Source organism: Ornithorhynchus anatinus, chromosome 10 (genome assembly GCF_004115215.2).
Source record: "Ornithorhynchus anatinus isolate Pmale09 chromosome 10, mOrnAna1.pri.v4, whole genome shotgun sequence".
NCBI lineage: Eukaryota > Metazoa > Chordata > Mammalia > Monotremata > Ornithorhynchidae > Ornithorhynchus > Ornithorhynchus anatinus.
The window spans coordinates 14,265,026-14,279,320 of record NC_041737.1 but is presented as its reverse complement, the minus strand read 5'-3'; the positions used below and the strand labels follow the sequence as shown (position 1 = coordinate 14,279,320).

General features: G+C 38.0%; 1 protein-coding gene and 1 long non-coding RNA gene across 2 annotated transcripts in view; one reads left to right on the top strand and one right to left on the bottom strand.

Moving 5' to 3' along the window:
• LOC107547860 overlaps positions 1-14,295 on the bottom strand; it is a 40,972-nt gene that overhangs the window by 4,625 nt on the left and 22,052 nt on the right. The window lies entirely within an intron of this gene.
• Positions 1-14,295, top strand: part of TMTC4 (transmembrane O-mannosyltransferase targeting cadherins 4) — a 61,947-nt gene that overhangs the window by 41,076 nt on the left and 6,576 nt on the right. The window contains exons 9-16 of the mRNA XM_029072725.2: positions 654-856; positions 3,255-3,426; positions 3,526-3,657; positions 7,170-7,249; positions 7,409-7,516; positions 7,596-7,737; positions 10,973-11,087; positions 14,002-14,114. Of these exons, the coding sequence (XP_028928558.1) occupies positions 654-856; positions 3,255-3,426; positions 3,526-3,657; positions 7,170-7,249; positions 7,409-7,516; positions 7,596-7,737; positions 10,973-11,087; positions 14,002-14,114 (1,065 nt within the window). The remainder of the gene's footprint in view (positions 1-653; positions 857-3,254; positions 3,427-3,525; positions 3,658-7,169; positions 7,250-7,408; positions 7,517-7,595; positions 7,738-10,972; positions 11,088-14,001; positions 14,115-14,295) is intronic.

Here is a 14,295-nt window from a genome sequence, read left to right as displayed (position 1 = left end):
CCATAGACCATCTTAAAAGATGTTCACCATTTCTGGTGTGCTTATCTTCTCCAATAGACTGAAATATTATGGAGAGTAGGCAGCATGGTGTATACTTTTATACGATCTAAAATGCCTACTACAGTCCCATCATATTGTTAGCCCACAGTAAATATTCAGTAGTTTATAGAATTTGAATATTCAATAGTATTTATTGAGCACGTACTGTGTGCAAAGCACTGGACTAAGTGCTTGGTAATGTTGATGGGAAAGTGATTTTTCTTTCACTTCTTCTAAGTTTAGCTATTCTCCTAATGCCCACTGTCACTCTCATTGTTCTGTGATGGAGGAACAGAGGGGATAGAAGTTAGTGGGAGATGTAAATTTAACAAAGATAAAACCAAACCAAGGATGCCTATTCTTTTTTCGGTTTGTTTTTAAAAAAGCAGTGGTTTAAATGGGTAACTCGTCTCTTCATTCATTTAAAATTGAATGTAATTTCTTAGATATACAATACTTGACCTTTTGCTCAACGTATTCTTTGTGCATCATGTGCTACAACGTATTATTTTACCCAACTTTCTTTGCAGCTTTATGTCAAAGCCGAAAAGTAAAGTTACAATTTTTTAAGCTTGGTATCAAGAAAAATGTTTGTTTTTCCTTTTGACTGACAGGTTATAAACTATAATTACTACTATTCATTGAATGCATGGTTGCTGCTGTGTCCCTGGTGGCTGTGTTTTGATTGGTCAATGGGCTGCATACCCCTTATTAAATCAGTCAGTGACTGGAGAATAATTGCACTAGCAGCACTTTGGTTCTGCCTAATTGGCTTGATATGCCAAGCTCTATGCTCTGAAGACAGCCATAAGAGAAGGTAAGAGGCAGAGTTGAATTTTAAATTCCACACTAGATTGGGTCTACCATGTTATTTTGTTAAATCCAATCCTGAGCATTCTAACAATTCCCTGGTACTAGTAGCTTAAGAAAATATATTTCAAATTAATATTTATAGCTATTGTTACAATTTTATGCCAATTTGAGCTAATCACAATATCCAGACTACTGAGATGCAAAACTTGTAGAAAGAAGGTATGGATGGCTGCTTTTTTTTCCCCTCTCTGTCTCCTGAAGTGAGATCCTTAACACTGTAGGAGGTAAACAGTACTTTGTGGTCAGAACAAAAAGTGTAATTGATGTATGTTGTGCCCGTCATTTCACAATTCTTTAAAAATAACCCTTATGAAAGCTTCAGTGATTCTTTCAGATGTTGTTGACCGATTCCAAATAAACTCTTGTCCCATAGAGACTATTTATCTTGAGAAAGATTATGGAGAAAATAATAGGAAAAAACAAACTTGTTTTCATGAAAAAGAAAACTATTTAAAATTATTTTTCCTACAACCCTTTACTGTGACTAGATTCTTAAATTAAATTAGGTTTTGAATTTGTTGGGTCTTCAAACTGGTTGTAGAATTTTAAAGATCAGCTATAGATCTGCTTCATTTATTTGTATGAAATGGGATTGTTCCGTGAAGTCTAAGTTCAAAGTCCAAATAATAAAGTAAATATTTGATCTAACTAATTAATCCATTGCCTCCTATAACCGTGAAGCTTATTTGTGCCACTCCAAGTCAATAAAACATTTTTAGAAGTAGGACTTGGTGCTCCCAGTTTCTTATTGAAAGTCAAACTGTATTCGTATGCTTTCAAAATAAATATTTGAAAACCCAAAACATTTACAGTTAAGAAAACACACGATCCGTTGCATATATGCCATTGAATACAAGATTATTTTATTGAATTAAAACTGGTTTAAATGTGTTTAAAATGAATCCACCTTGTATAAGCAGGGTTCCATTTGAAGCCACAAGCACCTAACTAGGCCCCATTTTCAATGAGCTAGCCCATACTTTAGAGGGATGAGTTTATTGACCCGATACCCAATTACATTCCAAGCATTTCTCCACTGGTTTGTCAGTCATATTATTGAGCGCTTACGATGTGCAGAGCACTTTTCTAAGCGCTTGGGAGAGAACAACGTAACAGAATTGGCAGACACATTCCCTGCCCACAACGAGCTTAGAGTCTTGAAGGAAGAAGTGTACTGGAAGCTTTAGCTTGTGGATTTGGATCAGAGAAAGTAGGAATAATGGTCTTCTCAAATTCACCTCCAGAGTAAAGGCCACTGATTTTAATGGGAATTCAGTCACCAAGAGCTAATGGAAGAGAGAGATCAAGCAGATTATGCAGAAGAATAGACAACAGGAGCAGGAACTTGGGCCTCAGCATAGCCCCTGGGAGTCAACCCTAGGACAGTGCTTGGCACATAGTAAGCCCTTAACAAATACCATAATCATCAGCCCTAGGTAAAGATGTGAGACAACCCTGCGCCCCTGCCCCTACCAGTGGGAGAAGGCCAGAGGGAATGCAGACTGGCAGCTGGTGAGACCCTAAAATTCAACAGTGGATAGTCCACAAATAGGAATAGAGAGTTAATTTTACCATCAGGTGGTTGATAGCATAATACGGCTTTTTCAGACATTCAGTTTTACATGAATCAATAGCACAGTGCTCTGCACCCAGTAAGTTTTTAATAAATATGACCGATCAATCGATTGACTTACTTTTCTCCAAATAAGGGAAACAGTCCTCTAGACTGTAAGCTCGCTGTAGGTGGGGATTGTGTCTACCAACTCTGTTGTATCGTACTCACCCAACCGCTCAGTACAGTGCTCTGCACACAGTAAGCACGCAATAGAGTATTAAGTGCTTAATATGTGCAGAGCACTGTACTCAACATTTTGGAGAATACAGTTCAATAGAGTTGGCAGAAACATTCCCTGCCCATAATGAGTTTACACGTGGAACACAATGTGCGGTTTCTGGTAAAAAAAAAAAAAATTACCAATTTTTCCTATCAACCTTGATCAGTTGGAGAAGCAGCGTGGCTCAGTGGAAAGAGCCTGGGCTTGGGAGTCAGAGGTTCTAATCCCGGCTCTGCTTAACTTAACTTCTCTGTGCTTCAGTTCCCTCATCTTTAAAATGGGGATTAAGACTGTGAGCCCCACACGGGACAACCTGATCACCTTGTATCCCTCCCCAGTGCTTAGAACAGTGCTTTGCACATCATAAGCACTCAACAAATACCATTATTATTATTAGTAGTAGTGGATGTAATGCTCTATAATAAGCATTTAGGAAGTATGAAATAAAGAAGTTGCACGATTCCTGCCCACAGGTACCTTACTTAATTTCTTTTTCTTCATTTCCAGAATTCTTACGCTGGGATTGGGATTTCTCATTATTCCATTTCTTCCTGCAAGCAACCTGTTCTTCCGAGTGGGATTTGCCGTGGCAGAAAGAGTCATCTACCTCCCTAGCGTTGGATACTGTGTAATTCTCACCTATGGCTTTGGAATACTAAGCAAACACGTTAAGAAAAAGGTATTAGCCCAGAAGCGTAGTAAAGGTGGCCGGCAAGGTGAATGAAAAGACCCTTAAATACTATTCAAAAATGTTTAACATGCCTCTCTTTTCTTTAAGAAACTTATTGCTGCTGGTATAATAGGAATTTTGCTTATAAACATGGTACGCTGTGTTATCCGCAGTAACCAGTGGCGGAGTGAGGAAAAGCTTTTCAGGAGTGCCCTGTCTGTGTGTCCTCTAAATGCTAAAGTAAGTTGGTCGTCTTGGTTTCTTGTCTTCTTTTAAATACGTTTACTGACTGTACTTACTTACCGTATGCAGAGCACTTTACTAAGCACTTGGAAGAGTGCAATACAACAGATCTGAGAGATAGTTTTGCTCCCAGCAATGAGCTTAGAGGGGGAGCTTACATGTTAAGGAAAATTCACGCTGGAGTACTCATGTCACATGCATGTGCACATTTCAGTATAAAGAATATTATGTTAGATGCCATCAAGATTATGCTGTCAGATTAACATTTCCATGATTCCCTATCAAAGCTCGAGCCTAAACCCATGTTATGGCAGACCTGAGTGTAATAAAATTGCTGTGCAAATTTGCCTAAAAAGGAGCTTCCCAGCAGTTAGTCCTGTGCCATTCCAAGACAGAATTGAGGTAGGAAGGAGAGAGCACTCTTAGAGTTGCTGGGAAGAAGGGGTCAGGGCTTGAGGAATGAGATAGCATCATGTACTGCTGGGGCAATCGTAGTCTCAGAGCTCTGCACCAGAATTCCCATACTACATCGTGGTTGGAGTCCCCTTTCTCCTCATTCCCTGCCATCTAGCTCCTTCCCTTTTATTCCCCTCCTCCTCCTCCTTTCTAGTTTCTCCCTACTCCCTTCACCCCACTCCCACCGATTCCCATACCACTTTCCCTTTCCTCCTAGGTGGTCCTATCCTCTCTTGCCCCTTACCTACATACTTATTCGGCCAGTCCAAAAAAAACACTGACAGAAATTAAAATGCTCCTGGGTCCAGAAGTCAGGAATGGTTGTCAGTTCCTCTGGTCAGTGGACACTGGATGGGTTGATAGCTTCTCATGAGGCCTGAGGAGCCAGTATGAGAACTTGGCCAGTCAGCTGAGGGAAGGCAGGCAGCTGCTGTGTTTTCCTGCCGCTGCACCGGAGAAAATACGTTCCCTCTGCAGCCGGCTGAGTGAGTTCTTATATTGGCCACTTCACTCTTCACGACGGACGAGCGTCCCAACGTTGTTCAGAGGAGGTGGAATCCACTGACACCCACCTTTCCCTTGTGTCAGGCTGCTCCTGACATCTCGAAGCAGGGGCAAGAGAGTCTTTGGGTAAGTATTTTCATTTCTTCTAGGACTTATAGGTGGGAAGGGAAAGAACAGCTGCAGCAACTCTATAGAGAGCCGTAGGGAGGGGAAAGGGTTGAGTTTCTCATCTACAACCCAGAATCCCAGCCGCCAAAATTGCTTTCTGGCCCTCCTCCAAACCTTGTCATTGGCTGAGATCCAAATGGCGATAATTTCCTCATGCACACATACAAATACACTCAGAATATTTTGAGAATTGTATGCGTAGGCTCCCAGAGTAGGTCCAAGCAAATGTCTACATTGTGCTAATAGTAAATATGTCTTGTTTTAAAGAACATCCCCAAAAGCCTCAAAACACACGCACACATACACACACCAGAGCTTTAAATATCTGCAATCTTCCATAATCAGTTTCCATCAAAGTAAAAATAATGACACAATTTTCCTAGTAAGACCTGCCATCTCTCTCTAATGCTGCAGACGCTTCAAAAGTCAAGAGGCAATTCATAATAAGCCAAAGGATATACAATTTTTTTCCTGATTTGTGGAGAAACTAAAGATGTTAAATCGAAGGAGGGCATGGGCGTTCTCTGTTAGGGAATAACTTGCAGTTAAAATTATAGTTTATTCTGGCAGCTGTTTGGTTTCTAGTGAACCAACAGCAATTAGTTGAATTTTGGAATAGATATATGACCATTAGAGACTGGTTAGAGGCTTAATAAAAACAAAAATAGAATAATAGCATTGTCTTTGAGGTTACTGTTTGTTGCCTTATAGCATTCATTTTACGTGTGCTTTATCAAAGGAAGGTAATAACAATAATCATAATAATGGTGTTTGGTAAGTGCTTACTATGTGCCAGTAAGCTTGGCCACAGTCCATATCCCACATGGGGCTCACAGCCCTCATCCTATTTTACAGATGAGGTAACTGAGGCACAGAGAAGTGAAGTGACTTGCCCAAGGTCATACAGCAGAGAAGTTGCAGACCTGGGATTAGAACCCACATCCTTCTGACTCTCAGGCCCATGCTCTTTCCATTAGGCCATGCTGCTCCTTTATTGGTTACCCAAAGCATTTGGCCAAGCAGACATGTTTTCCCTAAATGAAGATAATTCAGAGTCTTTAAAAAATTTTTACTGTACCTATCAATTTTGTGACAAATTTGATATTGCTTTAAAGGTAAAAGATAATCCACCCTATCACAGATACCTGATTCAAGTTACTAGTTCTAAGTGGTTTATATGTTTGATACCAGATGTGTGAATTTAGTTCTTTAATAATGTTTTAGCATTTAAATGTTTTACTCTGCCTTTTACTCAAGTTCACCAAGGCAGGTAAATTATTCTAATATTCTAAAGCCATGTGGGATTGCAGAAACTGCAGGGCCACTTAAAATAGGCTAGTTTCATTTCTTTAATATTTCCCAAGAGAAACCCCTGATGTTTCTATCAATTATGTGACGGTGATATAAGATGTATGTGCTATGAGAAGGCCATTATGCTCCAGCGTAACACCTTCCAGTGCCATTCTAGCAGCTGAATCAAGTCCACAATCCATGATACTGTGAGCAATTTTTTATTAGCTCTCAGTATTGAAAGTGTGGGAGAGTATAGATTGTCTTCAGGCTTCTATAAGATTTTCAACTAGTTATTTAGAAAACTGCTGGTCTTATTTAAGAAGGAAGTGCTTTCAACTTTGACATTAGGGCTGTGCTATCCTGCCTTTAGCAACAGGGCTGTGCCATCCTGCCTTTAGCAACAAAAAGCTGCCTGTACTGCAGAGGGTGGGTGTATTCATCTGGACTTTTTAGTTAGAAAATGGATTTTTTTTAATAAGAAAGGAAAGCAGCAGGAGTCTGATGTTGGAAGAGACTTGAGCCTTGTCGAAATCTGAAGAGGAGTGGTATGTGTATTCTTGTTACTACAACTAGCAAGTTAGTTGCTTCAGTCCTTTTAAGCTTTGAAGGATGGTGAAAAAGCGCACCCAGGCTTGGAGTAAGAGACCACATTAGAAAGACTTAGAACAGAATTTTCTGTTTACAGTGTGAAGCTGAAGACCATATTAACACTTAAATAAAGGGGATGCAGGGACTTTGTTAGAGCAAAATCATTCTGTGAACACTGGGTGTCAGGAAGAGTAGACTGGGTAGGAGAGACACTCGGAGAAAAGGGGGGAAAAGAAGAAGAGTTTCTCTCCCAGAGAGGGAGAGAAAGGGGTCTAATTTGAGGGCTAGACCAATAGTCGGTATGTACTTCCTTTCTTCCCAGTTTAACTAAATCCATACCATTCAAAATCCCAAAGTTCATGCTTGTTGTAAGAAGACACATTACCATTCAGGATCCCAAAGCCAAGACTTTTCGGGAAGAAGACACATTAGACATCGAGTAAGTGGTCGGAAAATCATGATTTCTATTTAGGGTAATTGTTTATATTCTCTATTTTCAGGTGCATTACAATGTTGGGAAAAATTTGGCGGATAAAGGCAACCAAACTGCAGCAATCAAGTATTACAGAGAAGCCGTAAGGTACCGAGAGATGAGGTTCTACTGAAATTACCATTTTCACTTCCCAGACTTAGGAACATTTGAAGTTCTGCTACTCCAGCTACCAAATATTGCATTTTGCAGATGTAATAGAAAATGATGAAAAAAAGTGATCGATTCTTTTTTCTTCTCAATTCCTAGACTGAACCCAAAATACGTTCATGCCATGAATAACCTTGGAAATATCTTGAAAGAAAGGAATGAACTCCGAGAGGCAGAAGAGTTGCTCTCTCTTGCTGTTCAAATTCAGTAAGTAAAAGCATTTTCCATCCTTATAGCAACAGTCTTGAATTCCACCTTCTGAAGTGTTTTCTTCAAATATGCCTAGGCCAGACTTTGCTGCTGCATGGATGAATCTAGGCATAGTGCAGAATAGCTTGAAAAGGTTTGAAGCCGCTGAACAAAGCTACTGGACAGCCATTAAACACAGAAGAAAATATCCAGACTGTTACTACAATTTAGGCCGTTTGGTAAGTTCATGTGAATTATGTATTTTTTTCAGAAAGGAGGGTTGTTTTTTTCTTCCGTGTAAATGAGAATTTGAGTTGCTCAGAACTGATCAAATGAGAGCATATATGTCTTCCACACCCTGGGGTAGGAGTGTGGGACAGACAGCAGTGGAGGGCAAAGCCTGCTGACTCTATCCACGGCTGCCTTATTTACAGCCAGGTTGGCACTGTGGTGGGTGAAAGTGCAGCTCCTAGAAGCCAAATGACCTGGGCCCAACCCATGGACCATATTCTCCCACATCTGAATTAGGGGATGAAATCTACAAAGAAAATCTTTTTCCTCCTTAGACCCTCCAAAGTCCCATAAAACATGTTGTTCTCCAAGAACAAACTCACAGTACCATTAGTTTATGTCTTTAAAATGTAAATTAATATAAACAACATAGTAAAACAACCATTTTTATCCAAGTGTATATTTTTCACGCCATCAATTTGTCTTTGAAGAACCTAGATCAATAAAAAAAGATAGTAAAGCAAATCTATATTCTTTTAGTCTTTTCCTCTTCCCCACAAGCCAACTGTATTTATCGTTAGGGAGGCATTAATTTTTTATGAGACTCTACTAAGAACTATCCAATATTTCTCTTTCAGTAAAGGGAAAAAAAAATCCCAGTACTTGATTTGCAGGAATGGTGAACTAATAATAACGATGGTATATGTTAAGTACTTACTATGTGCCAAGCACTGTTCTAAGCACCGGGAGAGATACAAAGTTGACTATTGGTGAATTTCTGTAGGTAAAATGCTTCAAGATGATTTAGTGAAAAACAGTAAACTAATCAGTATTATCAGTTAGTTTATCTTATTTTTATTATTCTAAGAGGGATGTCGTATAACTTATGACAAAAAAATAAAACCAACCCAAACTTTTGCCTAGAGTAAAACAGAAGTATCTAGGGTCTCCTTTCACCCCCTTCACCTCCAAATACAGCTGGAAATCTAGTTTTTAAATGCTCTTTGGTGTATATACTATACAAATCATAGAATATTAGGCTGGGATGGGCCTCTAAGCATCGTGTAGTTCAGCCTTCAGTTTCCAAACGTTTGCCCTTAAACCCACTCTGAACAAATTGGTCTCTTTCCCAAATTAAAGCTTCCTATGGAAAAATGATCGTGTGTGTGTGTTTCAATATCCCTTTCTAATACTTAATAACCCTGGCAGAAAAATCTTCCTTCTCTCCTAGGTTTCTTCCTTCTGTTATTTAAATCCATTTATTTATGTTCTTGTCAGGCAGTATGACAAATGCCTAGTAGTAGTTTGTCCATTTCTAAATAATAACCTTTCATCAAAACTGTTAGAGGAACCCCCTAAAATCTCTGCTTTTTGAAGACCCTAAAAGGAGAACTGGTCACTGACATCCCTGTTCCACACCCCAGATTTTCATGACTTTTCCTACTGCAGTCAGCCTTATTTTAATGACCACTAGCATACATATCAAGCAGTTTGGAGAAACTTAAAAACAAGAACCTATGTTGCCCTGAGTTCACAATAACTCATGCATGGTATCTGCTTGTGCACAACGTAATGTGAGCTTTAACTGAAGATCACTGGAGTTCTACGTGCAGATCTAGAAGTAAATGCTGGTTTAATTGAGCTGCCTGTTTATGTGATTTCTTCTTTTTTTAACTTTTCACCTCATTTGTGTCATTTAAGAAAAAATTGCTGCTGTTTTAGTTTCAAGTGGAGACATACTAAAAATTCTGACAGCATCAAGAGCAAATCAGCATTAGCAAATGTCTCCATAATTCATTAAATTTCTCTTTTCCCTGCATAATGTGTCACTTACTTGCCATGTAGGTCATAGGGCAAGTCAAAATGTTGCCATTGCCCAGTGAAAAAAGGACAGATTAGACAGTTTGTTCTAGAATATGCATAATCCTTAAACTGATAAATTGCTATCACCCCTTACCAATACAATAGTTTAAAGAAGCCACCTGCATCAACATGTGGTGAGCCTTAAATCTGAGTTGAAAAGTGCACCATGCGCCCTCAAAATCTCTCATTTTCTTATCATTAGTCTATTAATAAGATCAATACATTTCCTCAAATATATGCTACTGATTAACAAGTCCCCAAATATGATTTACTTCATTTTTTAAAAATAGTTTCCATATCTCATTAGGATATAAATTAGGGGAATTCAAAAAAGAATATATAATTCAGAAGATAATTTTTGAAGTTTTTATTGTTTCAATTTCAAAATTTGGCATCTTCAATTTGACATTTATTTTTATGAATCACAGACAACAAATTCTGTATAACAAATGTTTCTTGGATTTTACTCATTTCCAGAGTTCTGCAAATGACACAGCCAAACAAACGCACTTGTGTAATAGTTTTTAGGCAGCTTTACTTAAAATAGGATATCATGCAAGCATCAATCTAAATTCAATGATACCCTAATCTTGGTTTGAGGTTAGACCTAAATACTTGAACTGGAAAAACAAACACAGATGAGATAAGCAAAAACTGACTCCAGGACCAAATTACCCAAAGAAGCTCCAGGATCTTTACAAGGTGGGGAGAAAGGAAATATTCCAGAAAAATATCTGTCAAATTCAAAACTGAAAGCATAAATTCTACATGTCCCATTCTAAAATACATGTCAAGTCTATTGCAATGATGAAAATAGTGACAATTCACCATATACATATTTTAAATACATATAAATTGTTAGGGGAAAATGTTAAGAAAAACAACAAAACTGTAGGGGCCTGGGAGTTTAGTCCTAATCTTAAAGTAATGATTTGCAGGTTAAAAATTGGGTTATTTGGGTAAAACCCTGTAAGTCCAGTATTACTTGCTTTTCAAAACAAAGAAAGCTGAATACTGCTAATGAAATCCTGGTAATTTTACAATTCAATTTGAAATGTATGCAAAGCGGAGCTAAACTAAGATTACAACTTGACACCTCAAGCCATAAGATTTTAACAAAGCTCTAATATACTCTTCTAAGTGAGCGTTTTATAAACCGTGAAGAAGAGAAATAATCTTGCCATAAAAGGGAGAAGAATATTTATCTTGGTTTCTTTTTATTCATAGATTGCAATACAATTTGTTTTCATTATGTAAAAGTGTATAGTATTCATTTTTTAAACTGAAAAAGTCCAAATCTTGCTTTAATGCTCTGGCTAGGTTTTCAAAGGAGGCAATCAAACTAGAATGCTAAATTGTAGTCGGTTGCTTTATTTTCAGTATGCAGACTTGGATCGTCACATAGACGCATTGAATGCGTGGAGAAATGCTACAGTTCTGAAACCAGAACACAGTTTGGCTTGGAACAATATGATTATCCTGCTTGATAATACAGGTACAGAACTGTGCTTGAACGGTAGGCTTAAAGTGCTTTAGAAGAAAACTGCTATTTGAATCCAAGGTACTAGAATTGAACAATGTTACCTTCAAGACAGAAGTAATAGATTTACTGTTTTTTACATGGTCTAGATTTTAGTTTCCCAAGGAAGCAAAGATTAGAATTTCCCTTGACAGTTTTTTAGAAATGAGGCCAAAATCTTCATTTAAAAATGGGGTTTTCTTAGGCATATTTTGAAGAGGAAGTGTATTATTTTTATGAGAAACAGAAAAGATGAAACATGCTTTAAGTTACTGTTACTGCTGTGGGGGCATCTAAACAGGAAGTAATCAAGTGACTCTTTGTCATTCTGGAGGGATCTATCAAGGAGATTCTCTCCTTGGTCCAATTCTCTGATGCCTGGGATGAAAGAACTGAAAGCTAATGTTGGAAGAAAGGACTAGAATTGGGCAGATCAGAGGAAATGGTCCTTCAGAAACCCAATGAAATTCGGTAGAAATGAGTCTAAAATGCCTTCCCTGTCTAAACCCGTGTTTCCCCTAATCCCTCTTACCTTCTACATGGCCTATATACTTGGAGCTGTACTTTTTAAGCACTTAATATTCACCTCACCCTCATCCCCATAGCATTTATATACATAGCCATATTTTAATATCTGTGTCCCCCTCAAGCTGTTAAGGTCATTATAGGCAGGAAATTTGTCTACCATCTCTGTTGTATTATACTCTCCCAAGTGCTTAATACAGTGTTCTGCCCTCAGTAAGCACTGAGTAAATACCAATGATTGATTGGATTGGGCAATTAAGAGAAAACTATCATAAATTCATGATGGGGAAAGATAGGTGCAAGTTGAACAAGAAAAAATCTGGGGAGGTAGCTGACAAACAGCTAAAAGTGTCAGACACAGACCAACATGATATTGGGATGCAGCAGTAAGAATAAGACATTCAAGTGAAATACTTTCACCACTCCCTACACTGCTCAGACTATTTTTAGAGTTTGTGCCCAGTTTTGATCACTGCTTTTTAAAGAAAATTTACTTCAACTGGAGTCCAGAGAAGAGCAACAAAGATAATAAAAGGCATCTGCACTTGGGTACTACCACCTACCCATGCACTTATATATAAATCTTGATATTTTATTGCTTTCCCAGACTTGTAATTTATTTTACTATCTCTTAGTTCCTTGAAAGCAAGATCTTGTCTAGTAGCTCAGTTGTACTCTCCAGAACACTTAGAACAATGCTTTGCACAGCGTAAGCACGCAGTAAATATTCTTGACTGATGAGGTGCTGGAAAATGGGTGTGAAGAAATTGGGATTATTTCAGCTAGAGAAGGCCATAGGGTAACTTGATAACTGTCCTTAAGACTGTGAAGGGTGTTTTTGAGCTTCATGTCACTTAGAACTGCACAAAAGGAAATGCCTAGATTAAAGCAGGAGAGATTTTATTTAGACATAAAACAAAACTTTCTGTCAGAGTGATTAAGATCTGGGGATCTTTCAGGACAGAATTGAAACCATCTTCCCTGGAATTGTTATTTATGTACCTGCCTCCAGTCAAAGGGCTTGGCTCTTCCATCTCTTATGATTCTTTAATGCTAAAAATCTTCCTAGTGATAATCAACTAATTATATTACCAAAAATGATGAATTTCATTTGCTAATTTTGAAAATGAGCTAGCTGACTTAAGGGACAAAAGTGTACACCTTTTTATTTCTAACTGAAATCTGAAAATGTATTATTTTGATACCAATATTTGTCACTGAGGGTAGAAATTGATTTTAAATTTAGGTGAATATTTTCCAATTTGTTGAGAGGATCCATCTTCCAGAAAGAAAACGTGAAAGGTGTTTTGGCAGCAATCCACATAAATAATACCAAATTCTTTGTCACCACCTCTGTGACAGGAAACAAAGAGATTCAAGGAAAAGAAAAACACTTAACTGAGCATGTCTGGCCTTAAACCAGAGGTCAGTTAAAATGAATAGGGCAGAGAGAGGATTTTGAGAAAGCCAAAAAAGAGAATTTTGACTGACTGGGAATTCTGTTAAGAGGTGTTCTGGATGGTTTGGTTTGGAAGCTAAAAAAGGGGCTTCGAGAAACCAGGTAGATAGAGGCAGTAGGGCCTGGGAAAAGAGAATCTGGGATTAAGAAGTTAGCAGGTAAAAGAGCTAACAGCTGAAAAACAGAGGGATGCATATGCCAGGGAAGAGAATAGTGAAATGTGAGCTTTACTGAGAATTCTTTTGGTTGGTTTCAAATGGGCTATGACTTAAGACTCTGCATATAGTTGTCACAGTTGTGCTGAATCTGTTAAGAAGCTTTGTATCTTCAGCTCTCTGTTCTTATGGGCATATGTGTTCAGGAGACCAAAATAATTCAGAAACTTGAAATGGAGAGGGTTAGAATAGCCTTTTTTTAGGATTCTTTTCATCTCAACTCTCAAGTGGATCTTACATCAAGTAAGCATCTCAAGCTTTGCAATAATAGAAACAGGGAGAATGTTACAGAATACTATGAATTTAAAAGTTTCCAGATCCAAGTGAAGGACTCTGAAAACTGTGCTCCACTCACAGTATATGATAACAGAAGAAGTTTTTCATTCTTTCTATGTATGGTGTGAATGCCTTTAATATCAAAATTTAGTTGAGTATGCCACCCATGCTAGAGAAGGATGTATGAATGATTCAGAGAAGATGTTAAATATATTTTACCAGCAGAAAATGTACGCCACTGAGCTTTTTATACAGTATTCTAAATGCTTTTTCTGCCTTTCATGTAGTTCTAATTTATTCGTAAGCGTTATATATAATACGTTTGCCTGCTTGTAGTTGTGGGCTAAAATTCTCACTCAATTTAAAAGTAGTTTTTTACTTTTTTCCCCCTTCATTTTCCTTTTCGTACTCTCAGGTAATCTAGTCCAAGCTGAAGCAGTTGGGAGAGAGGCACTGGAATTAATTCCTAATGATCATTCTCTTATGTTTTCTTTGGCAAATGTGTTGGGGAAATCTCAGAAATACAAGGTACGTCAACTGTAATTCATTTTTCCTACAGTTTACTGCAGACCTGACGGAACCATAAATGAATATCTCCCCTATTAAACCCTGAGGTGTAGGACTAAAGTGAAAAGAGGAAAGGAGAAAACTGCCCCATTTTCAAGCTTTGAAAACTGGATATAGCTTTAAGTGCTTGGGCAAGAACATA